This window comes from Mytilus galloprovincialis, chromosome 2 (genome assembly GCF_965363235.1).
Source record: "Mytilus galloprovincialis chromosome 2, xbMytGall1.hap1.1, whole genome shotgun sequence".
In the NCBI taxonomy this organism is placed as follows: domain Eukaryota; kingdom Metazoa; phylum Mollusca; class Bivalvia; order Mytilida; family Mytilidae; genus Mytilus; species Mytilus galloprovincialis.
Window position 1 is genome coordinate 25,258,691 of NC_134839.1, and position 25,748 is coordinate 25,284,438.

The 25,748-nt window shown below is 32.2% G+C and overlaps 2 protein-coding genes across 5 annotated transcripts in view; one reads left to right on the plus strand and one right to left on the minus strand.

Annotated features, from left to right (window-relative positions):
* The window catches only part of LOC143063222 (uncharacterized), a 228,269-nt gene that overhangs the window by 98,810 nt on the left and 103,711 nt on the right, over positions 1-25,748 (minus strand). The window lies entirely within an intron of this gene.
* On the plus strand, positions 1,696-17,956 carry LOC143063217 (hemicentin-1-like). 4 transcript variants are annotated; one of them, XM_076235218.1, is made up of 9 exons: positions 1,696-2,101; positions 4,188-4,355; positions 7,993-8,289; positions 8,634-8,930; positions 9,872-10,168; positions 12,197-12,288; positions 14,709-14,802; positions 16,438-16,642; positions 17,804-17,956. In XM_076235218.1, exons 1-9 carry the CDS (start codon positions 1,885-1,887, stop codon positions 17,811-17,813), a joined length of 1,677 nt encoding a protein of 558 aa, XP_076091333.1. In that variant the 5' UTR covers positions 1,696-1,884; the 3' UTR covers positions 17,814-17,956. The 4 variants fall into 4 exon arrangements, with proteins under 4 accessions (XP_076091333.1, XP_076091335.1, XP_076091334.1 ...); XM_076235220.1 differs by lacking the exon at positions 7,993-8,289; XM_076235219.1 differs by lacking the exon at positions 4,188-4,355.

Consider the following 25,748-nt stretch of genomic DNA (forward strand, 5'->3'; position numbering starts at 1 on the left):
ACTGTTACGGTAGGCATTTTGGTGAAAAAATTGTCGTAAGTTTGCCCTTTCGGCTTGTCACGCTTTGAACTGCTCATGTTTACGCTGCTTTTTTACGTTGAGTACCAGAAAAAAATTCTCGCAAACAAATTTTTAAAAAACTATTAAGTTAAATTTCATATTTTTTACTCGTTTGTATTTGTATTTTATTTTTCGGTGTAAATTGTTTTTTTGACCCCGCGATGTGCACGTCATGGCGTGACAGTGTATATGGAGCTACGCCCCAGCCAATTATAGATAACTATGGCACCTTCAAAGATCAAATAAGTTGGGTATAAGCAATTATAAACATCCGCAGAGGCGGACGATTTGAAAAGGGGGGACCCTTTTCTTGGGGAAAAATGGTTGATTAGATAGGGAATCACAGTCCGGATCATGACTGGAGGGGGGCTTCTCTTATGCAGTCAGTGGGCTCTCTCTTATGAAAATTTCTGGTTCCGCCAATGAACTGTACGTACGGCCTTCAACAATGATGAAAACGAATACCCATATTGTGTCATAGATCAAATTAAATCGTTCAGTGAATGTTCACTGACTTGTGTGTGTTTATATGTCTTTTGATTGAGTTAAGACATTTCAACTGATATTTTTAGTGTGTCTTTCTATGTTGTGATGTTAACTATGATTGTTTCAGGTATGGGCAGTACATATTTAAACGTTTAAACCCGTTGCATTTATTTTCACCTGATCTAATTCAGAAACCTTATGTTCAGTGGTTGTCGTTTGTTGATGTGGTTCATAATGGTTTCTCGTTTTTTTTTTTAAATTTATTATATATATAGATTTCTTTATTTTCAGGTGTTCTCTTCTCTGTAATGGTCAGGTCAGTTTGGTATATTAATTATTCGTCTTTTTTGTTTATTATGAATAAGAAGCTGTGATATGAGACAAAATAATTATCAACTACAGCCGTTTGTTTTTTTTTCCAGTTGCGTCTTTTTTTAGATTTACTATGATTATTTGTTCATTTTATTTTTGCATAACTGTATATTTTTACTAAATTATAACTGCTGGAGCAATCTATTATATCTGTTTGGGTTTCTCACCGAATATTGTCAATATAAAGGTCGGAATTATAACAACTGTCATGCAAATTGGGGGATTCAGCTTGCTATAAAGTCAGGTTTAACCGACCATTTCATCAGTAAAACGACTATACCAAGTCAGGAATATGACAGATATTTTCCACCCGTTCCGCTTGTCGATCGTCTGAGCTAAGTCAGTTGCAAATAGTTTTTAGAGTTTGTTTTTATATTCTGCCATGTCACACACAGGTTAGGGTCGGGTTGATCGCCATATATAGAGGCTTTTATAGCCAACTATACGGTATTAGTTTTTCTCATTGTTGAATTGCCTGTTTTTGCTTCATTTGAATTCTGATAGATAGTTGTTTCGTTGGCAATCATACCAAATCTCTGAATGTTTATGTCATTCTTGTTATCATACAATGTTATAAAAAAAGGATTTTTTTTTATGATAGTTAGGCATGATCAATGACGAAAAACAGTAAAATGTCAAACATCTAAATATCAAGGTTAGAAAAACATTCAGATACCGTATTGTGTATATTTAATGTTTTATCAAGAATTGTTATTTCAAAATATTGCAAAATGTGGTTTATACAATTTTAAAGCCAAGGTGTATTCGACTAAGCCTATACTACACTGAGATATAAATTTAAGGACGAATGACGGCGAAAACTATTCACTGTATATAAGGTAAACAAGACATGACACTATATTTATAGGAGTCATAAACTACAAATTGTGAAGTTATTTAAAGTTAAATAGTTGACCTGGAAACAGGCATATCTTCTTCTTAGAAGAAAACAGGTTTGTCATTCATATGGAGGACCATTACGAAACCCTCCCTGTCACTAGGGAGGACAATTACGAAACCCTCCCTGCCACTAAGGTAGCAGATGACCATATTTACTTAGATTTGATGAATAATGGCAAACCAAAGCGTCCAATCAGTTTGAAATCCATCGAAAACACTGCTGTTAAAGATATTCAGTATAAAGACAAGAAGACTCAAAGTTCTGTGACAACACAAGCATTAGGTAAGACCTTTTGTTGTTGTAAACAAAATATTATATATGCATATGATATTCATAACATTACGAATATGTGGTATGATTACCAATGAGATAAATCTCCACAAGAGGAAAGTGTTGTAGAATTTGGCAACTATATATAACTGTGGAATTCGGCAACTATATGTAAATGCATACAAAAACGGTAATGGTCGGACTTTGTGAGAAACATCGTCGTGGAAACGCAACAGTTCATTAGTTGATTTGGAAAAACTTGGACATACAGTTCAATTATTGCACCGACTGTGTTAATTTATCCATAAGATCATATAATAACATTATATTTTATACGCGCTGCCCTTTCTATTCTGTTTTCCACAGTTTGAATAGAGGGACAACACGTATATTTACTGTTATTGTAAATAAACTAGAGGCTCTTAAGAGCCTGTGTCGTTCACCTTGGTCTATGTGCATATTAAACAAAGAACACAGATGGATTAATGACAAAATTGTGTTTTGGTGATGGTGATGTGTTTTAAGTCTTACTTTACTGAATATTCTTGCTACTTACAATTATTCCTATCTATAATGAACTTTACCCATTAGTAACAGAGGAAATTATGTTGTAGAAATTTACAAAAATTTACCAAACTAATGAAAATTGTTAAAAATTGACTATAAAGGACAATTACTCCTTAAGGGGTCAACTGACCATTTTGGTCATATTGACTTATTTGTAGATCTTACTTTGCTGAACATTATTGCTGTTTACAGTTTATTTCTATCTATGATAGTATTCAAGATAATAATCAAAAACGGCAAAATTTCTTTTAAAATTACCAATTGAGGGGGGGGGGGGGGGGGCAACAACCCAACAACCAATCGACCAATTCATCTGAAAATTTTAGAGCAGATAGATCTTGACCTGATAAACAATTTTACCCCCATGTCAGATTTGCTCTAAATTCTTTGGTTTCAGAGTTATAAAGTCAAAATCTACATTTTACCCCTATGTTCTATTTTTAGCCATGGCGGCCATCTTGGTTAGTTGGACGGGTCAAACCACACATGTTTTAAACAAGATACCCCAATGATGAGTGTGGCCAAGTTTGGTTAAATTTGGCCCAGTAGTTTCAGAGAAGAAGATTTTTGTAAAAGATTCCATTTTTTTAAAATTGGTAAAAAATGACTATAAAGGGCAATAACTCCTTAAGGGGCCAACTGACCATTTTAGTCATATTAACTTATTTGTACATCTTTCCTGAACATTATTGCTGTTTACAGTTTATCTCTATCTATAATAATATTCAAGATAGTAGCCAAAAATCGGTATAATTTCCTTAAAATTGCCAATTCAGGGGCAGCAACCCAACAACTGGTTGTCCGATTTGTCTGAAAATTTCAGGGCAGATAGATCTTTACCTGACAAACAATTTTATTCCGTCAGATTTGCTCTAAATGCTTTGGTTTCAGAGTTATAAGCCAAAATCTACATTTTACCCCTATGTTCTATTTTTAGTCATGGCGGCCATCTTGGCCGGGTAACGCCACACATTTTTAAACTAGATACCTCAATGATGATTGTGGGCAAGTTTGGTTTAATTTGGCCCTGTAGTGTCAGAGGAGAAGATTTTTGTAAAAGCTAACGATGGACGACGACGACGGACGCAAAGTGATGAGAAAAGCTCACTTGGCCCTTCAGGCCTGGTGAGCTAAAAAGGGGAAGGGCCATTTGGTGAAGTTTGTTCCTGTTTTATATCAATAGACCCGATCTTCCGCAAATAAATTTTTTTATAGTATTGTAGAAAAGAGCCTCTATTACAGCAGTTATCTTTGTTTCATTTTTTCCCCATGGTTTTTTTACGTAAATTGTTTTGATATGAATTAGGCCGTTAGTTTTCTAGTTTGAGATGTTTAAACTGTTTCACATTTTTCATGTCGGGAGCTTTTATTTTTTTCATTGTTAAAGGCCGATTGGTGTGTTTTTTTTTTAAATTGCTACCCTTCATTTTTACTCCAATGGATATTTGTCTCATTGGTAATCATACCAAAATCTGCTCATTTTAAATTCGTTAAGAGGCGTGTTATATTCAAGTTTCTTTTTTTTCTGCAGAGACTGTAATTTTACCGTCGTCAAAGGCCAGTAACGGAAAGACTAAGATAAATAAAAGAGTGCTGATAGGAATCTGTGTTGTTGTTGTGTGTCTGGTTGTTGGTACGACCGTCGGTATTTTTGTTTCCTCGTCTGGCTCGAGTCAAACCGACGATCAAGAGGGTAACAGTAAGTAATCTCAAAATTTCCATTCAGTATATTTTCACTGATTTTATAAAGTTTAATTTTTTTAAACAATTTTCCTTCCAGTTTATAGCTGTTTATGACGTGATAAAGTATTACGGATTGATCGATAGTCAAAATTTTGCATGATATGTAAAGAAGATGTGGTATGACTGCCAAAGAGACAACTCTCCACAATAGACCAAATGACACAGAAATAACAACTATAGGTCATCGTTCGGCCTTCAACAATGAGCAAAGCCCATACTGCATAGTCAGCCATAAAAATATCAAATGTAAAACAATGCAAACGAGAAAACTAATGGCATAATTAATGTACAAAAAATGAGCAAAAACAAATATTGAACGCAGCAACAAACGACAATGAATTACAGGCTCCTGACTTGGGACAGGCACATATATACACAATGTGGCGGGGTTAAACATGTCAGCAGGATCCCAACCCTCAAACTTACTAGTGACAGAAGTGTTTAAGTTCAACATGAAAACAAACTATAAAAAATTGTTGAAAAAGGCTTAACTCATCAGATGGATACCAATAAAAATACATATTCTAGTAAAAAAAAACATAGAGTGGACGTGACGAGATACTTGTACATCCAAATTAAAAACACGTACAGATCTAAGAGTACTCGAAGTTACTGACAGCTAGTTAAAAGCCAATCACAACTAAGAAAGTCGAATAAAATCATGCATCTAAGACTAAATGGTAGTCCATTGGTTGATCTCGACTGGCCTATGTACTAAATTCTAAAAAATACAACAAAAAATATAGTTGGAATGTCTTTTAACATTTTTTCCCCTGGAGAAAAATTAAAGATCACAGAGAATAAAACAAGATGTGAACAGATTGTCACAAAACTATTTGTATATATTTTAAGCTCACCTGGCCCAAAGGGCCAAGTGAGCTTTTCTCATCACTTTGCGTCCGTCGTCCGTCGTCCGTCGTCCGTCGTCGTCCGGCGTTATCTTTTACAAAAATCTTCTCCTCTGAAACCACTGGGCCAAATCAAACCAAACTTGGCCACAATCATCATTGGGGTATCTAGTTTAAAAAATGTGTGGCGTGACCCGTCCAACCAACCAAGATGGCCGCCACGGCTAAAAATAGAACATAGGGGTAAAATGCAGTTTTTGGCTTATAACTCAAAAACCAAAGCATTTAGAGCAAATCTGACAGGGGTAAAAATGTTTATCAGGTCAAGATCTATCTGCCCTGAAATTTTCAGATGAATCGGTCAATCGGTTGTTGGGTTGCTGCCCCTGAATTGGTAATTTTGAGGAAATTTTGCTGTTATTGGTTATTATCTTGAATATTATTATAGATAGAGATAAACTGTAAACAGCAATAATGTTCAGCAAAGTAAGATCTACAAATAAGTCAACATGACCAAAATGGTCAGTTGACCCGTTTAGGAGTTATTGCCCTTTATAGTCAATTTTTAACCATTTTTCGTTAATTAAAGTAATCTTTTACAAAAATCTTCTCCTCTGAAACTACTGGGCCAAATTAATCCAAACTTGGCCACAATCATCTTTGGGGAATCTAGTTTAAAAAATGTGTGGCGTGACCTGGTCAACCAACCAAGATGGCCGCCACCGCTAAAAATAGAAAACAGGGGTAAAATGCAGTTTTTGGCTTATAACTCAAAAACAAAAGCATTTTGAGGAAATCTGACACGGGATAAAAATGTTTATCAGGTCAAGATCTATCTGCACTGAAATTTTCAGATGAATCGGTCAATCGGTTGTTGGGTTGCTGCCCCTGAATTGGTAATTTTGAGGAAATTTTGCTGTTTTTGGTTATTATCTTGAATATTATTATAGATAGAGATAAATTGTAAACAGCAATAATGTTCAGCAAAGTAAGATCTACAAATAAGTCAACATGACCAAAATGGTCAGTTGACCCCTTTAGGAGTTATTGCCCTTTATAGTCAATCTTTAACCATTTTTCATAAATCTAAGTAATCTTTTACAAAATCTCCACTGAAACTACTAGGCCACAATCATCTTTGGGGTATCTAGTTTGAAAAATGTGTCCGATGAACTGGCCATTCAACCAAGATTGCCGCCACGGCTAACAATAGAACATAGAGGTAAAATGCAGTTTTTGGCTTATAACTATGAAACCAAAGCATCTAGAGCAAATCTGACAAGAAGTTAATTTGTTAATCAAGTCAATATCTATCTGCCCTGAATTTTTCAGATGAATTGAACAACTGGTTGTTGGGTTGCTGCCCTCCAATTGGTAATTTTTAAAGAAATTTTGCCGTTTTTGGTTATCTTGAATACTATTATAGATAGCGATAAGCTGTAAACAGCAATAATGTTCAGCAAAGTAAGATCTACAAATAAGTCAACATGACCTAAATGGTCAATTGACCCCTTAAGGAGTTATTGCCCTTTATAGTCAATTTTTAACAATTTTCATTAATTTGGTAAATTTATGTAAATTTTTACCAAATATAGTTCTCTGTTACTAATGGGCAAAGTTCATTATAGATATAATTGTAAGAAGCAAAATCGTTCAGTAAAGTAAGAACTTCAAACACATCACCATCACCAAAATACAATTTTGTCATGAATCCATTTGTGTCCTTTGTTTAATATGCACATAGACCAAGGTGAGCGACACAGGCTCTTTAGAGCCTCTAGTTATTATACTCTTATCTCGATAAACTAATACTTGTTTATGAATGAGCGTTTTGTGATAATCGGTTCACATTTACTTAATGCATGTCCATTTTGTGATAATCGGTTCACATTTACTTAATGCATGTTCATTTTGTGATAATCGGTTCACATTTACTCAGTAATAAGTGCATGGCGTTGTGTGAATAATATCTTTTTTACCATCATGTTTTGTGATAATCAGTCCACATTTTACGCAGCAATGCGTGGTCATTTTGTGATAATCGGTTAACATACAAGTAATGTCTGTTTGTGATAATCCGTTAACATTTACTTTATGCATGTGCGTTTAAGTCATAATGTGTTCACATTTACCTTATACATGTGCGTTTAAGTCAAAATGGGTTAACATTTACCTTATGCATATGCGTTTTAGTCATAATGGGTTCACATTTACCTTACGCATGTGCTTTTTGTGATGATGTGTTCACATTTTACGCAGCAATAAATTGTCGTTTTGTGAAATACAATACCCCACGCAATATAGAAGAGGGTCGAAAGATACCAGAGAGACAGTCAAATTCATAGATTGAAAATAAACTGAAACACCATGGCTAAAAAATAAAAAAAGACAGATAAATAATAGTACAGAAGACATAACATAGAAAACTAAAGACTTAGCAACACGAACCCCACCAAAAACTCGGGTGATTTCAGGTGCTCCGGAAGGGTACGCAGATACTGCTCCACATGTGGCACCCGTCGTGTTGCTTATATTATTACAAATCCGGTAAATACTCTAATTTGGTAGGTCACATTCGTGAACAGGGATTAAAATCCATTTATATATGTATTACAACAGTGCAATCAATGTTAATATTTGATATTAAATGTTATATATCAACCTCCAAGAACACAATATAACAATTAGTCTACTTTCGTAAACACAGGCTTACCAGTGTCGATTTTATGGTCTCTTATATTTCAGATGTCCCTGCCGTAACTATTTCGAAGCCAGATTACACTGTTAAACCGGGAGGTTCTGTAACTTTAAACTGCATTGTATCATCTACTACAAATATAGAAAAAGTTTATTGGAAGAGAACAATTAACAATGACGTCACTGTGATACAGACCAATAAATTCAAATATAGTGGAAGTACACCTTCGATTCCATCTCTGACCATTAATAATGCTGGTTTAAGAGATGCTGGAAAGTATCAGTGTTTTGCTGAAAATGAGGCTGGGACTGAACAAAGTGGATTTACAATCGTCACTGTTGGTAGTATGTATTACAATACTAGTACATATATATAGGATGACAAGAAGTTGACAAGTGGTAGATGTACTCAGTAATAAATGAACGTTTTGTGATAATAAGTACACATCAAGTTAATGCATGAACGTTTTGTTCTTGTAATCGGTTTACATTTTCTAAATGCATTGACGTTTTGTGATATATCCCACGCAATATAGACACAGTTCAAATTTCATTTATAAATGTATTGCTACAGGGCAACCAATATCAAATATTACATATACCAATCTTCAAGAAAACAATATAACGACCAGTCTACATTCGTTAACACTGGCCTATCAGTATAAATTTGATTGTTTATTATAATTCAGATGTCCCTGCCGTAACTATTTCGAAGTCTGCTTACACTGTTAAACCGGGAGGTTCTGTAACTTTAAACTGCATTGCATCATCCAGTTCAAATATAGAAAAAGTTTATTGGAAGAGAACAGTCAACAAAGAAGTCAGTGTGGTACAGACCAATACCGTCAAATATAGTGGAAGTACACCTTCTTTTCCATCTCTTACCATTAATAATGCTGGTTTAAGAGATGCTGGACAGTATCAGTGTTTTGCTGAAAATGCTGCTGGAACTGGACAAAGTGCATTTGCAATCGTCACTATTGATAGTAAGTATTACAATATATCAGTGGACTAGTAGTAGATATATGCGATCGTCTAATAACTTGGTGATTTCATCTTTGATTTGCTTTTATTGTACTTATATCTCGGTATAAATTAATGTAGAAGTTAATGTTATACTAAATGCATGCACGTTTTGTGATAATCGGTTCTCATTTACTTTAATATAATGCATCTACGTTTTGTGATTATTCTTTCACATTTACTGTATGCGTGTTCGTATTTTCATAATCAGTTTATATATAGTCAGTAATAAATTAATGTTTTGTGATAATCGGTTCACATTTACTCCGTAATGAATGGATGTTTTGTGACAATCAGTACACATTTAATTTATTGAATGCAAAGGTGATATGTGATAATTGGTACACATTTACTAAATATATGTGCGTTTAAGTGATGATCGGTTCATATTTACTAGACATATCGTGAACATAAGTACACATCTAAATAAGGCTGTAAGCTTTTTGTAATAAATGGTACAAATGTACTTTATGCATAGTGTTTTGTTCTTGTGATCGGTTCAGATTTTCCTTACGTACGTAATGCAGGGAGTTTTTGTGATGATCGGCACACATGTACTCTATGTATTGATATTTTACGAAAATAAGCACCGGTAAACATAAATTATACATAATTCATAGGCATTTATTTTTGATAATCGGTTTATATATTATTTATTTAAGGCATGTGTGTTTAAGTTATAACCGGTTCACATTTCTAAATGCATTGACATTTTGGGATAGCCCATGCATTATGGATACGGTTTAAAAACCAATTATGCATTGCAGCAGGACAATCATTTTTAGTACTTGATATTAAATGTTAGATACCAACCTTCAAGAATATTTTTTAAAGATCAGATATTCATGGGCACTAAGTGGCCTATGTATATCGATTTTATTGTCTCCTATAAATTATATTTTAGGTGTACCTACAGTGACTGTTTTGAAGTCAGGTTACACAGTAAAAGCAGCAAGTTCTGTAACTTTAAACTGCATTGTATCATCTACTACAAATATAAGTAACGTCTTTTGGAAGAGAACAATTGACAATGACGTCACTCTGATACAAACCAATAAATTCAAATATAGTGGAAGTACACCTTCTTTTCCATCTTTGACCATTAATAATGCTGGTTTAAGAGATGCTGGACAGTATCAGTGTTTAGCTGAAAATGAGGCTGGGACGGGGCAAAGTGTATTTACAACCCTCACTGTTGATAGTAAGTATTACGAATACAAACCGGTAAGTGAAATGACAACTACATATTTTAATATAATTTCAAATAAATTGGAGTATTGAAATAAGAGAATACATCACTACTTATTCGGTATTCAGGAACCTGCAGCTCCTAATCTGGCTTTTTAAAACGCCACCATTGTCTAAACAGAAAGTTGATGAACAATGGATATGTCAAAGAACGTCTTTTTATTTTTCTAAAAAAAAAAATTAAAGTTCATCGGAGGGTACCAATATCTTGTTGATAAATACTCCGTATCAACTTCGCAAATAATACACGATGGTCTTCAAGTATATATTATAGGTACTGACGTTGTTTATCATCTTAATAACGTTATACTATTCTTTTATATGTCTATATATATTCCAGGTTAGGAATTTTACAGTTCTTGTCCATTCGTTTTTGATGTGTTTTGTTATTTGATTTTGCCATGTGATTATGGACTTTCCGATTGGATTTTTCTCTAAGTTCAGTATTTTTGTAATTTTACTATTTATTATTACTTTTACTGTTTAATATGTTTTTATTTATTATTTATTCGTTTGACGTGGCTCGGTATTTTTATAACTCTCATTGTGTTATTGTTCTATAATTCTCGGATTCTTGTCATCATTTTTGCTACTGTGCTTTGTCCATTTGTACATACATGACGTGGCTTTGTACTTAAATACATCCCGTTATTGTGTTATTGTACTATGGCAAATTTGTGAATTCTTGTCTTTCATTTTTGATAATCTGCTTGATCTACATTCAATTTTGGGCTTATTTGTTTCATATTTGTTTGTTTTATAGTGCTTTAATAAGGTTATTATATCCCAATATTGACTGCTGGACACTATGTTTGACATTTTTATCTATTATCTCTGTTTCTTTTGTTTACACATCGTTATCAATATAATGGAATTTGATGCGACTGTCATACAAGTGAGAGGTTCATCTAGCTTTAAAATCAGGTTTAATCCACCATTTTCTACAGAAGAAAATTCCTGCACCAGGTCAGGAATATTGACAATTTCTAATTCTGTTTTTGAAATTTCCTCGGAGTTCAATATTATTTTGATTTAATCTTCCACATAACGACATTGTTGGACAACTGGTAGTTCAATAGTTGTAGTTCAAACATGTTACATTATATATTCGAGTCTTGTTTTTACTGTAATCTCAAAACACGTTTACTTAATGCCTGTGTGTTTAATGATAATCGGTACACATTTACTAAATGCATTTGTGTTTTATTATAATCGGTTTACTTTCACGTAATGCATGTTTGAATTTTGATTATCGGTTTAACTTTGTTGAATGCCTGTACCATGTGTACGTTGTTTGGTAATCAGATCAGCTTTATGCATTTAAAGAATGATCTTAGTTCACATGAACTTAATGAATGTTTTTGTTTGATAGTTGATACACAGTTACTTATTAATTGGCTTTTAACGTTAATCGTTACACGTCTTCAGAATACGCTGCCGTTTAGTGATAATTGCTACACAGTTATTGTTGGCATGAACGATGTTTGATAATCGGTTAACATCTACTTAATGCATTGGCGTTTGTGAAAATCGGGTTACATCTACTTAATGCATTGGCGTTTGTGATAATTGGTTAACATCTGCTTAATGCATTGGCGTTTGTGATAATCGAATAACATATACTTAAAATGTGATAATATGTTCACATCTCCTTAATGCATTGGTGTTTGTGATAATCGGTTCACGTTTCCTAAATGCATTTTGGTTTTGTGACAATCGGTTCATGTTGACTATGTATACTCAATGGCATGCATGGACGTTTTGTGATAATCGGTACACATTTACTTAATGCATGGACGTTTGTTATAATCGGTACACATACACTTAAAGCGCGGACGTTTTGTAATAATCGGGAAACATATACTTTTAAAATACGCGGAAGTTTTGTAATAATCGGTACACATATAATTAATGCGCGGACTGAATGGACAAAGTAGAAGAAATTTTAAAGAATGTAATGTATTTTTTTCTTTTATTTCAGAACCATGTGGCTTACTAAAAGATGGTTGGAAAAATTTCCATGGTCATTACTATATCTTTATAACAACTGTCAAAACATGGAAAGATGCCGAGGTAATTATATATGTCAACAATTTATAGAAACATCAACAACAAAAAACAACTTGGAGCTAAAAAAAAAAAAAAGAAAGAACAAGATCATTAGCTTTAATACACCAACAAAGCAAAATCATCTTTGACCTTTTAAAACATCCAATTTAAAAAAAATTACATTAGAAATATATAAGGTTTTTGAATTTAGCGTTGATATGAACCGATTATTGTCCTTCCCTACGAATATATAACTCTGATCTGTTGCTCCGCAATTCTCGTATTAAGGCTTTAAAACGAGACCAGGCATCATCAGCGATGTCCAAATGTGAGAGGAGAAATTATCAGCGACGTCGTGCAATGCGAGAGAAGACGTTATCAATCTTGCTTTCGTCAAGCGTAAAACAGTCTTAGAAAGAGGGAAAAGAACTTTTTTTATACGAAACTTTTGTTACCTGTATATATATATTTATAGTTTTTATATTTTACCATGTTTTATGCATAAATGTGAAAAAAATGAGATTAGAGTATTTATATTAAATTGGATAATGAGATTTAGAAAAGAATAGAGTATTTATATTAAATTGGATAATGATATTTAGAAAAGAATTATTGGCACTTTGAGACATTATAATTAGTTTGCCCTGCCCTTACACAAGCCAAGGTGTACTGCTCAGCCGGTGGGTTTCATTTGGTGGGAACAACCCGAGTAATGATGGGGGAAACGAATGATAAGATTAAGGCTTGATGAATAAAAGTATCCCCCCCCTTTTTCTCCCTTTACGAAATATATGTTACAACTTAAGTGCGACAATTGTACCGTAAGCTTGTAGATATGCATAGAATGTATTATACATGTATCAGTAGCTGCGAGTACTCTCAGAACTGTACTTAGTGTCTTTTTGTTGTTGAGATGTACAAGTATATCTGTCCACGATTACTCTATGTTTTTTGTTACGTGTTTTCTTTGTTTCAACAGTAAACCAGAAGATAATTTGATAAGTTTGGGTCAAACTTATTATCAACGTCGGTTTATATAATTATTAGGCCGTCGGTGATGTGTCTGGGTCAAAGTTGTTCTGGAATAGATTACATCAGGAATAGGTTACCTTAGCTGTGTTTTGCAACACGTTTTGGAATTTTTGGTCCTCAATGTTCTTCAACATCGTACTTGAGGTCCTTTTTATTTTTTTTTTTTGAACTTTTGTAGACGAAACACGAGTCTGACGCAACTATAAAATATCAATCCCGGTATCTTTGATGAATTTATTCTGAAGGCTGTTTCAGTGCATTTGACGTCACAAAGCCGTGATATGCAATTATGTTTAATGTCCCTAACCTTTCTCACCTTTGTGCGATTTAGTATTTGACATGCTGTTGAACCATTGTCTTATTGTTTGCTGATTTAATATATTTGTAGTTACTTTAATTGTTTTTTTTTGGTGAATTTGGCGTCGCTGGATTACTTTCTCATTGACGTATATACTCCATATATTTTTTTCATATTTGAGGGATTGAATTGGGGTCTGTTTCATTTTATTATTTTTTTAGATTTTTAGACAATTTTTTTCTATCCTTTATTTGTTTTGACCATTATTGTCTATTCTTCATATTTCAGCACCCCATTATTCTCTAATAATCATGATTTTGTCTATCTTTTTTTCTCCATTTATTCTGGACATTTTTTCTCATTATTCTCTGTTCTGTAAACCTCTTCCAGATTCTTATATATAAGGACACTGATGGTCAACGTGATGGCTAAGATCGTTTATTGATTATAATCAGACAAATGAATCTTACAAAACAATCTGCTTACATCAACGTGCGATGCCTATCGAGTTGTCTTAAAAATAGATAAACATAACTTTCTATTGTCCGTCACTTTATCAAACCATCAGTTAGAAATTAAGAATGGATATTCATTGACTCTTTTCTATCTTTTATGTGTCTGGTTATCCTGATTTTTATTATTCATCGTAACGACATAGATTACGAATATAGAAACATTCGAAACATCATATGTATTCTTCATGTCTTTGTCATCTCGCTATTTTTTTCATTAAGTACATTTAATAGTTATCAAAAGTACCAGGATTATAATTTAGTACGCCAGACGCGCGTTTCGTCTACACAAGACTGCTCAGTGACGCTCATATCAAAAAAGTTATAAAGCCAAACAAGTACAAAGTTGAAGAGCATTGAGGATCTAAAATTCCAAACAGTTGTGCCAAATACGACTAAGGTAATCTATTCCTGGGACAAGAAAATCCTTAGTTTTTCGAAAAATTCAAACTTTGTTGGTCAAACATTTGTTTTCAACTTCAATCTTGCCTGCATTTAAAAAAAATGTTAACTCTCCATGCCCCACAAGCGATCGTTACAGTTTGGATATTTATAGATAAACTGTAATTACCTTAACCTTCTTTAATATTCTAACAATGAAGGAAGATTGCAGGTATTTTAGTGCAATATTAGCAGAGGTTCAAACTCGTGATGAAGGACAATGGTTGAAAAATCAAGCTCGTCAAAAAGGTGGAGGTATGTTAAATCAAATTATCAAAAAAAAAAACTTATCTTTTGTATGAAATAGATTAAGCCCAACCGCCCCGATACCACTCTTTAAATGCCTCACAATAAACAAAACCCTAGCAACATTGAGAGACGAATCAGTTAATCTTGGGATATCATAGTATGGGAAGCGATCATCTTGTACTTTGTATACATTACTGTCATTGTATGGGAAGCGATCATCTTGTACTTTGTATACATTACTGTCATTGTATGGGAAGCGACCATCTTGTACTTTGTATACATTACTGTCATTGTATGGGAAGCGATCATCTTGTACTTTGTATACATTACTGTCATTGTATGGGAAGCGATCATCTTGTAATTTGTATACATTACTGTCATTGTATGGGAAGCGACCATCTTGTACTTTGTATACATTACTGTCATTGTATGGGAAGCGATCATCTTGTAATTTGTATACATTACTGTCATTGTATGGGAAGCGACCATCTTGTACTTTGTATACATTACTGTCATTGTATGGGAAGCGATCATCTTGTACTTTGTATACATTACTGTCATTGTATGGAAAGCGATCATCTTGTACTTTGTATACATTACTGTCATTGTATAGGAAGCGATCATCTTGTAATTTGTATACATTACTGTCATTGTATGGGAAGCGACCATCTTGTACTTTGTATACATTACTGTCATTGTATGGGAAGCGATCATCTTGTAATTTGTATACATTACTGTCATTGTATGGGAAGCGACCATCTTGTACTTTGTATACATTACTGTCATAGTATGGGAAGCGATCATCTTGTACTTAGTATACATTACTGTCATTGTATAGGAAGCGATCATCTTGTAATTTGTATACATTACTGTCATTGTATGGGAAGCGACAATCTTGTACTTTGTATACATTACTGTCATTGATTGTGCTATATACTACTTCACTCAAATTTTGCAAAACAAAGTACACAAGCATAAAACATTAAAAACGTATTAAAATTTGGAATTTTTCATATTTGCACTTAACTGGAAGAAGGAATTACTCAGGTTTTTTCAGAGCAGTGCAAGACAGTGTTAAAGATTGTAAGCTGTCGAATATGGGTCAACTGACTTTAACTTCGAAGATTACTTAGTGTAATGTCAAGTCATTCTTGTTGGAAAATCGTCTGACGTACATGGGCACATTATTTATTTAAAAAAACAAATATTCGAAGTAATGATCGTGTAATTATTAGACAGTGGTCAGGAATATTTATACGTTTACTAGTACTTTTATGTTTACTTATCTTGGACAGACTATGCCTTTTGGAAATTTCTTGATGAATTGAATAAATTATTGTCTTTGGAAAAAGTATAAGATGAAATTTAGACGGTTTTTCTTTTATTCAAACATATACTTATTCTTGGATAAAGTGCTTACAATGCTAAACAAGAACGTGTTTCTTTTGTTACTAATTCAGCTATCAATTATCTTGCAGGTCATTTCAAAATTTTCATTGAGATCTTTATTTGACTATTTTAAAGCGCCATTCATTACATTTTCTTTTTCATTACAAGCAGGTAGCAGAAAAGGAAAATACATAAATTCATTAATGTCGATGGTGATTATATATATATATATATATGTATATATTGAAACAGATTGGTGGTTGGGTGCGTCAGATGAGGCAAGTGAAGGACAGTGGCGTTGGACATCAGGCAACACTTTAGAACAACACAAAAACTGGGCACTAAAGAAGCCTGATAATAACTATGGTCAAAACTGCCTCCAGATGTTGGCTTCAGCAAATTACTTTTGGAATGATCAGACGTGTACGAATAAGATAAATTACATCTGCGAGAAAAGGTAATTTATAGAAAAATCGTCGTACTTTGCATGCTTATGTTAACAAAATCAAGAATATATCAAAATTACGTTAATGTAATGCACCAAATAAATATACATTCCTAGGCCGATGAAAAAAAAGAAGCCAAACCTACTGATAAATAATGGGTTTGTTTTTGTTTTTTTTTAACAACATGTTAATTGCGATGACGCAAAAACAAGAATTATGAAAATGAAAATTTGTTAATCTCATTTTCGAATTACTATTTTCCGACAAAATTGTAACTCGAAACGGAGAACCTGTCAAAGAGACTATTATCCGTCCGACCAAGGAGCAGAAAACAGCATAAGGCCACCGAAAACAGGAAAAAAGAGACCGAAACAATCCAAATTAAACGAAGCTATACATCTATAAACTATAAGCAGTAATCAATCTACTTGAATATGAATGATATATTTGACCCTGGTTGTTAAGTTATGATAAATCAATCTATTTCATACTGAAAAGTGATAATAAATTAATCATTCACAAAAACACCACGAAATTCAAATTTAACAACAGTGGTTCTAGTGTTTAAACAAATAAAGCACCATCTCTATTCCCAGACCTTTTTCTTTACTATATACGTATCTATTTATCTTTAAAAAAATCTGGTGCAATTGCCTGTGCAATAACGTATTATTCATGAAACTTCAAATCTTTTAATTAGTTTAAGATCTGAAAGAAAGATTGTCAACGTGATATGGTAAAATAAAACAAGGATAAACAGGCAACAAATATATTTCAATTTATGTAACTAAGTACATGTAGTTATTGATGATATGTAAATCTTAAATTAACAGATAATTATATATAGTTATCAAAGGTACCAGGATTATAATTTTGTACGCCAGACGCGCGTTTCGTCTACATAAGACTCATCAGTGACGCTCATATTAAAGTATTTATAAAGCCAAACAGGTACAAAGTTGAAGAGCATTGAGGATCCAAAATTCCAAAACGTGGTGCCAAATATGGCTAAGGTATATACCTCGTTGTACAAATGTACATAACTCGTTAGAATATTAGATTTGAAGAAAAAAAAACATGTTGTGCTATATAATTGAGAGTTGAAAGACGATTATCTTATTAATTATACCATTCAGAACAATGTTTAATCTTTCATTTGTTTTATTTTTCAGTTCCTGTTAGTAATGACAGAAACTTATATACAAGGATATTAAATTTCTTGTGAAATGAGATGTGATGTTTTAGATATTTCTGTTTCTGGACATTAAAACAGACACTGGACTAAAATATAATGGTGTTTTATTGTATATTCTAGTATCTTTTTTATTTTTTTTACAGCACGATAGATTCAAATAAATTTTATCAATGATAGAATTTAAAAATTATCTTTTGCTATTCGTTTTTGGTTTACTGTTTATTAACATCTACACCAGCTGACTAAAGTAACTTGTGAAAATTCAGTTAGTTATTTGCATTGTCAACTTATATAGGAAGCATTGACGACTGTTGGGCGAATTAAGTCCTATGATTATCATCAATCACCTGTGCTTCCTTCTGTTTGCAATTGAAATTATTTTGATGGTTTTAGTCCAAATGAATATTTGCGTTGGTGCCTCTGGAGATTCCGCAAAACAAAACCTAATGTTTTGTAAGTTTATATGTAGTTTGATAATAGTCTAGATTACAATAAGCAATTGAGTAAAACGTGCGCAGCCATAAGATGGTATTCGGAATAATAGTATGACTAAATCTGATTGGTCGTTGTATCCAGCTGAATGTTTTTTTTTTTTACCAGCCACTCTGTCCATTCTATATTATAAACAAAAGCAAAAAAGAAAGACACATATCTAATATCAATTTAAATGGCTTAACTCAATCATTAGACATATTAACAAATACAAGTTGATATACAAAGAACGAATAAATTTGATTTTTACACTATGTTAATACAAAACTGACAAAAAACGGAGTGAGATGTAAATCAATATCAGAAAGATAACCATAACCTTGGGACAAAATGTCACCAAATGAAATAACTTACACAAGTAAATAGAAATAATCATGTTGTAAGGTACGTCTTAGTTTTGTTCACGCGTTGTTGTTAATATAATGAAAATTTATGCGATTGTCACACAATTGAGAGGTTTGGCTAGTTATAAACCAGGTCCAATCTATCAAATTCTTCACCAGAAAATGCCTGGGCTAAGTCATTTGCCATTTGATTAAGGACTTTCCATTTAGAATTTACAATGGCGTTCCTTTTTGTGTTATTTTACCTTTTAACTCTTTATAGAATTATTGCCTCTTTCATTATGACTTATACCAAAAAGTGGCAATTGTTGAAGATGCAGGTGAGTAACTTGGCTCTATACAATTCACATAGTTCTTTAAATCAATCAAAATATCGTACCCAATATCAGTTGAATTTGTATCGCGGTAAAATATAACTTGTCTTTTATGGGAAAACGATTGTATTTTACAATTTCAAAATGTTGTTTTCATTTGGTATGTTGGTGTTGTTGTTTTTATATATAAGAAGATTTAGACCTATTATTAAAATGATTCCTGAAATTAGTTATTCATTTTCAAGGAAAACATCTAACATCTTTGAAATACCTAATACGGAAAGATCCCTTTGTATAAAAAAAGACACACTCATGTGACATTATGATAACAACTGTTAATTCAAAGACATGAATAAATTCAAAGAATCAATATTTATGTCAATCAGCTTTTATTATCCAACACTTTCAAGACTATTTTGGAGTTATTACCCTTGCAATGTTTTAAGGCAAATTTCGCAGTTTTTTTAATGTATCTAAAAACAACAAAAAGAACCTAAAGCAGTCTGACAAAATAGAAAATAATATAAATATAATCATTTAAAAAATTCGGAGACGACTGTTTCAAACCAATATGTAATATTGTGAATGGCAGAAAAATATCCTGGAATAACAATATTCCCTTGGCCTCTAACAATCACAATAAGTTATACGAATAGCTTCTGTCTGCTGCATATGTGACAAATATAAAAAAGTACACTTGTATGTGGGATAAAAGACTGGGGAATGTGTGATATTGATTTATTACAGAATAGATATAGGTATTACACAGATTTTAAAGGGGCAAATTTGGTGAAATTGAGGGAACTACCCCCTTGTATATTCTTAAAAGTAAACAAAATAAAATATCAGATCAGATGATCAAAGGTTTAAAGACCTTTAGACTAAATTGTTGAATTCATTACTTTCGTACACAATTTAAATGTTAAGAACAATTCAATTCAAAACTGTAAAAATCGTCTCCCTTTATTCAGACGGGAATTCCTACTGAAATCGAATGTACAGAAAGGAAGGTAAGTAACATTCTTTTTTGAATTTCAATCGCAGTATCCAGGCGTTGAAGGATTAAATAACATTAACGGTACCAATTTTCCTGCACCAGATGTGCATTTCGACAATACATGTCTCTTCAGTGATGCTCGTGGCCAAAATATTTGAAGGTATATGCAAATGGCGTATAGGAAAATATACAGATTTGAAGCGCTAGCCTAAGTTTATCATAGCATACACATAAGGCCATGTTTGAAGCTACTGGCATGAATTTTATTTAACATACCCTGCTGTTTATATGTATTTAAGAATTAAAAGTAGATATGCGATATGAAATTTGATGCATATCAATGGTCTTTACTTTTACATTATGTGGGTTGATGTATGCACAAACTATTTATTGTTAAGCAATTGGGAAACACAATATTGGTTTTTGTTATAAAGAAAACAAAAAACGTGTTATGTATATAAATTAGTATGGCGTTCATTATCACTGAACTAGTATATATTTGTTTACGGGCCAGCTGAAGGACGCCTCCGGGTGCGGGAATTTCTCGCTACATTGAAGACCTGTTGGTGACCTCTGCTGTTGTTTTTTTCTATGGTCGGGTTGTTGTCTCTTTGGCACATTCCCCATTTCCATTCTCAATTTTATTCAAATTTGAAACAAAAAATATGATACAAAGGAGCAATTACATTCCTTAAATATATGCATGTTCACACATTATGTCTGTAATCATTTTGTGTAACGAAGTTTTACAAAGGATTTATTAAAATGGTAAATCAATTCAACCATTTATTATTCAAATAATGTGTGTCGACCATAGTATATAGTATTTCTATTTCTATTTAGATCTTTCTTGACATAAATGTGTCTGTATGATCCACAAGCTTTGGAAATATTATATGTTTTATGTTTTTTTTTTTATGTTTTTCATGTTTTTTATGTTACATTTTTGTTATTGATTGTTTGTGTAATAGGACGTATCTACTTATATGTAGCATGCTGTTGTATGAACATTTCTGTACCTCAGTTGGTTTAATTATTGCTTGAACACACCCGCGAAATGGCGGGCATTTATAGAGCGAATGCAAACTGTTGTAGGATATTTTTTTGTAAAAAGGTATCAAAAGTCATACGTACTTGAGGACAGGACATTTTTTTAGCCCTCCACTTTTTTCCAAAGACTGATATTTTTTGTTTTCCTGTATACCATCAACATATTCATACTATAATTACTACACTGAAGGTAGCACGGTAGTAAAAGTACAGCATCAAATTAACAAAATTTCCCCAAACTGAGTGATGAATCAGGTGTAGAAAAATATGAAACTATTATAAATAGTATATTCTAAATTTAGTCCTGGTATCTATGATGAGTTTATTTACATACAGCTGAATATGAATTTTTGAGAATTTTAAATAATGTATTCACTGTATGATCAATGTATCTGAACAGTGTGATTGGACAAAAATACAGTATCAAATGAAGAAAATTTCCCAAACTGAGTTGTGAATCAGGTGTAGAAAAATATGAAATAATTTTACATCATATGAAAATGAATTTTTGATAATTTTTTTTAAATATTGTATTCACTGCCTGATAAAAGACCTAAACGCTCTAGTGGCCGTAGGTTTTTAAAGATATAAAAAAAAATTAATTAATTGGTCATGAAAGATATTCAAATTCATTTCTGAATAGTAGAATGAAAGTACTTCAAGTGGTGAAAATTCTAAAAAGGCTATCATAATTCCTTTTGAACCAGCAATTACTTCCGTGCCCCCTTATATATAAAACTCTTTATAATATACCAGTGACTACTTGTAGTAACCTATTGCAATTGATAGTAAACATCAAATACACTATATTTATAATATATGTATGATAAAAGACATAAAAGCTCTAGTTGAAGAAATTTCATGCCTAAATGCCATAAATGTTTACAATTGAATATCACCTATTTAATTTTTGATAATTCGATAATTTTAAAACAAAAAAAAATCCAAAAAAGGGGGGCACCATACCCAGAGAGAAAAGTTTTCCTTCTGTACTAACATATCTCTATCAATCATATTTTTTCATTGAAAATTCACAAAGTTGTTTCAGAAATTCACATATAAATGGAATCTTTTTTTTAATCTTTTTAAGTTAAAAATGTTTGATTATACATCTGTTTGGCAATCTAGTTTTTCGTGAAAATGGACAATTGTTTACTAAAACAATTTCTAAAATAATTTAAAAAAAAACAAAAAAAAAAAAAAAAACATACCATTTTCTTTTTCTTTTATGAATGTATAAAATGTTGTCTTTAAAATGTCAATGAGATGTCATGGTACTGTTGGTCTTCGGAGGTAACCAGATTTAAAATTTAAAATGTTTTGAAGTTTTACATTTTCGAATTTGAACACATTTTCCAATGTTTGCTATTGAAGTAAACAAATTAGTAAATTCAAAATTTTTACGTTTTTGAATAGTTTCGGGTTTTGTTTGTTAACACTGTAAAACCCTTATTGACTTTTTTTATTAACTTATTTCTATGGGACTTTAAATTCCCTTATTTTCAATTTTCAAAAGGTCTTTTTCACCTATATTCAGGCAAAGAGTTGTTTTGACGGTTAACAAACATTATACAGAGATAATAAAGACAGAATTTTACGTATTAACCAATGTTCTTATGATAAAAGGGAAAAAAATAACGTCTGTGACATGTCATGAATCACCCTCCTCATTATTTTACAAAGACAGGTACAAATGTACTTAAAGAAGTTCGCTACTCAGTTTCAAAATAAATAGCCTTTCATAAAACTAGTATATATTGATAGGGGATTAATTAAAGAATCAAAAAAGCCAAAAATATATAGAGGTCAATATGCTTGTTTCGAGATAATAGCCATTGAAATTTTGGAGAGAAAATGTTCTCTCTTGATTTTTTATTGCTTTATCATTGACAAGTTAAAGTTCTCAAAACCAGTAAAAAATAAATATGATTTTATAAGACTTTTACAAAAGGCTTATAATTATACATGCAAAAGATTTATAAAAAGAAAAATGGGGGTCAATGGGCAAAAACTTTTAAGGCATTCAAATGGATAAAACCAGAATATTCCGAAAATCTAACAAAAAATCCAAAACTATCGAAATGACCTCCGAAATTCACCGAAGGTCATACAAGCGATAAAAACATAAATATAGATATGAATAGATATGAATAGATAATAAACTCGTTCAATATGATTTTTCATAGTCTTTTTAAGGTGTAATCAAATCATGGAACGTCACATCCGGTTTTATTTTGACATTATTTTTACTTATTGGCCTGAAAAGTTGAAATTTTGAGGAAATGAGAGGTATAAATTAACCAATGAGACCTTATAAAGAAGACAAAGAGGTCAATTAGTGGTATTTATCTTCCTAAAATCATTTGAGTCTCATATTCAACTGTTTGTAGGCAGATAAGATAAATGTTTGATCATTTATTGGTTCACACTATATTCATAAAGTTCTCAAAACCAGTAAAAAATAAATATGATTATATAAGACTTTTAAAAATGGCTCATAATTATACATGTAAAATTTTTATGATTTTACTTTTTTCTATCTTGATGCAGCTTGGTTTGGATTTGTAGAAGAAATTTTGCTCGAATCGCAGTAGATGTCGTCTTTCATTATACCAGATTTTTCTCAAACTATTGAACTAATTATGACAAAACTTGACAGAAATGCTTGAAATAACCATTATTACAAAGTAAAGAAGTCACAATCAGTTTATTAAACAATAATGTCTTCTTTAGGTGTCCATTCGTTTTTGATGCGTTTTGTTATTTGATTTTGCCATGTGATTATGGACTGTCCGAATTGATTTTCCTCTTAAGTTCAGTATTTTTGTGATTTTACTTTATACCACAAAATCATGGTACGTCACATCCGGTTGTATACGAAAATAGGTCGAAAAAAATATTCCCTTGAATTTGACAGTTGTAGGTAATTAATTCTATATTATTTTGCAGTAAAAAATGTCTGTGTCATGAACATATGTCTTGGGTATTTCAAAGCACCATTATTTTTTTATTTGGGATTTCTATAGAATATCTTGTAATCTTGAGGTTACATGCATATGGTGACTAAACCTTGTACACAGATATGGTGACTAAACCTTGTACACAGATAAAATAAGGGGAGAAATTTGATTGGTTAACTTCCAGTGATGGTTATTTTCTTATATGCAATGAAATGTTAAGGACATCATTCGTAAATATAATTCAACATGCAGACTTCTTATACGTTCAGGTATTTCACATCCAATATTTTATGGAAATATTCTTTATAAAGCACACAAATGTCAGTATTCACCTCAGAAGCTAACAAAACCTTTAAATAGACTTATTAAGAAGGGATATAGTTACTATACTGTTGTCAGGTCATTAAAGATTGCATATTTTGGCGTTATTTATTGATTCACTTGTAGGGTCTTTGCATCTGAACTAAACACATTAATTTAAAAACCAGTTGTTGGCATGACACGGGTTATGTTCTTCTCATATATGTTTTGATGGTATGATACGAAACCCCTCACGGGGTGGATTGTGCCTGATATTCATATGATGAAGACATAATTTTTCTGGCATGTCAGTTAAGTGCTAGTAGTCTGATGTTATTTATGTATTATTGTCATTTTGTTTATTTTCTTTGGTTAAAGTTTCTGACATCAGACTCGGATTTCGCTTGAACTGAATTTTAATGTGCGTATTGTTATGCGTTTACTTTTCTGCATTGGCTAGAGGTATAGGGGAGGGTTGAGATCTCACAAACATGTTTAACCCCGCCGCATTTTTGCGCCTGTCCCAAGTCAGGAGCCTCTGGCCTTATTTTTAGTTTCTTGTGTACAATTTGGAGTTTAGTATGGCGTTCATTATCACTGAACTAGTATATACGTGTTTAGGGGCCAGCTGAAGGACGCCTCTGGGTGTGGGAATTTCTCGTTGCATTGAAGACCTGTTGGTGACCTTCTGCTGTTGTTGATGTTCGGGTTGTTGTCTCTTTGGCACCTTCCCCATTTCCATTCTCAATTTTAAGGTATTTTTTTCTATAGTACTGGACAGGATAAAACTTTACTCATGCCAAGTATTTCTTTTTTTGAAACACAGATAAATTCTAGAGATTCTGTTGAAAAGTGCAAATTTAACAAAGACTAATAGGGGAAAATCAATGGTGGTATTACACCTTAATTTCATATTATAGATTAAAAACATATTTTAATCATCGTTTTTATCTATATAAGAATGATGTTTTGTGGATCGAATCAGTCTACTTTTGTTTCACATTCAATGTTGACATTCTTTTCCTTTAAATAACCCAACACACATAATGCATGTGTTATCCATCTCTAGCTAAGGGTTTACACTGAAGTTCACATGAATACGGATCCAATGAGGTCCAATTATTCACTTGGAAGTAAATAATACATCATCTATATTTCTTTGCTAAATTTGACAAAATCGAACCATTCTAGCTGCTAAAAGTGAATTGTTATTTCACTATTTCACTATCATTAGTATTGAACAAAACAAATCACATCTTTGATTTTTAATATTTTTCGTAGCTAGTGCACCTTTAACAAATTTCGTGAAAATATTCTAAAGCAAGGTCTGTCATCTTTCTTTTATAATTTGTCGAATTAAAAACTTTATTTGACAGTAAATGTATGTACAAGAATTTCACAATAATACACAAATATGTAGTTTAATCTTTACTACCATTTTTTATAAATTAGTCGAAATAAAACG

What these genes read in the sequence shown, in the direction of transcription:
- LOC143063217 (XM_076235218.1), top strand. Translation starts at nt 1,885, where the DNA reads ATGGAGGACCATTACGAAACCCTCCCTGTCACTAGGGAGGACAATTAC. An exon ending in CGACGATCAAGAGGGTAACA is followed by an intron (nt 4,356 to 7,992) that starts GTAAGTAATCTC and finishes CTTATATTTCAG; the next exon opens with ATGTCCCTGCCGTAACTATT. An exon ending in TGCAATCGTCACTATTGATA is followed by an intron (nt 8,931 to 9,871) that starts GTAAGTATTACA and finishes ATTATATTTTAG; the next exon opens with GTGTACCTACAGTGACTGTT.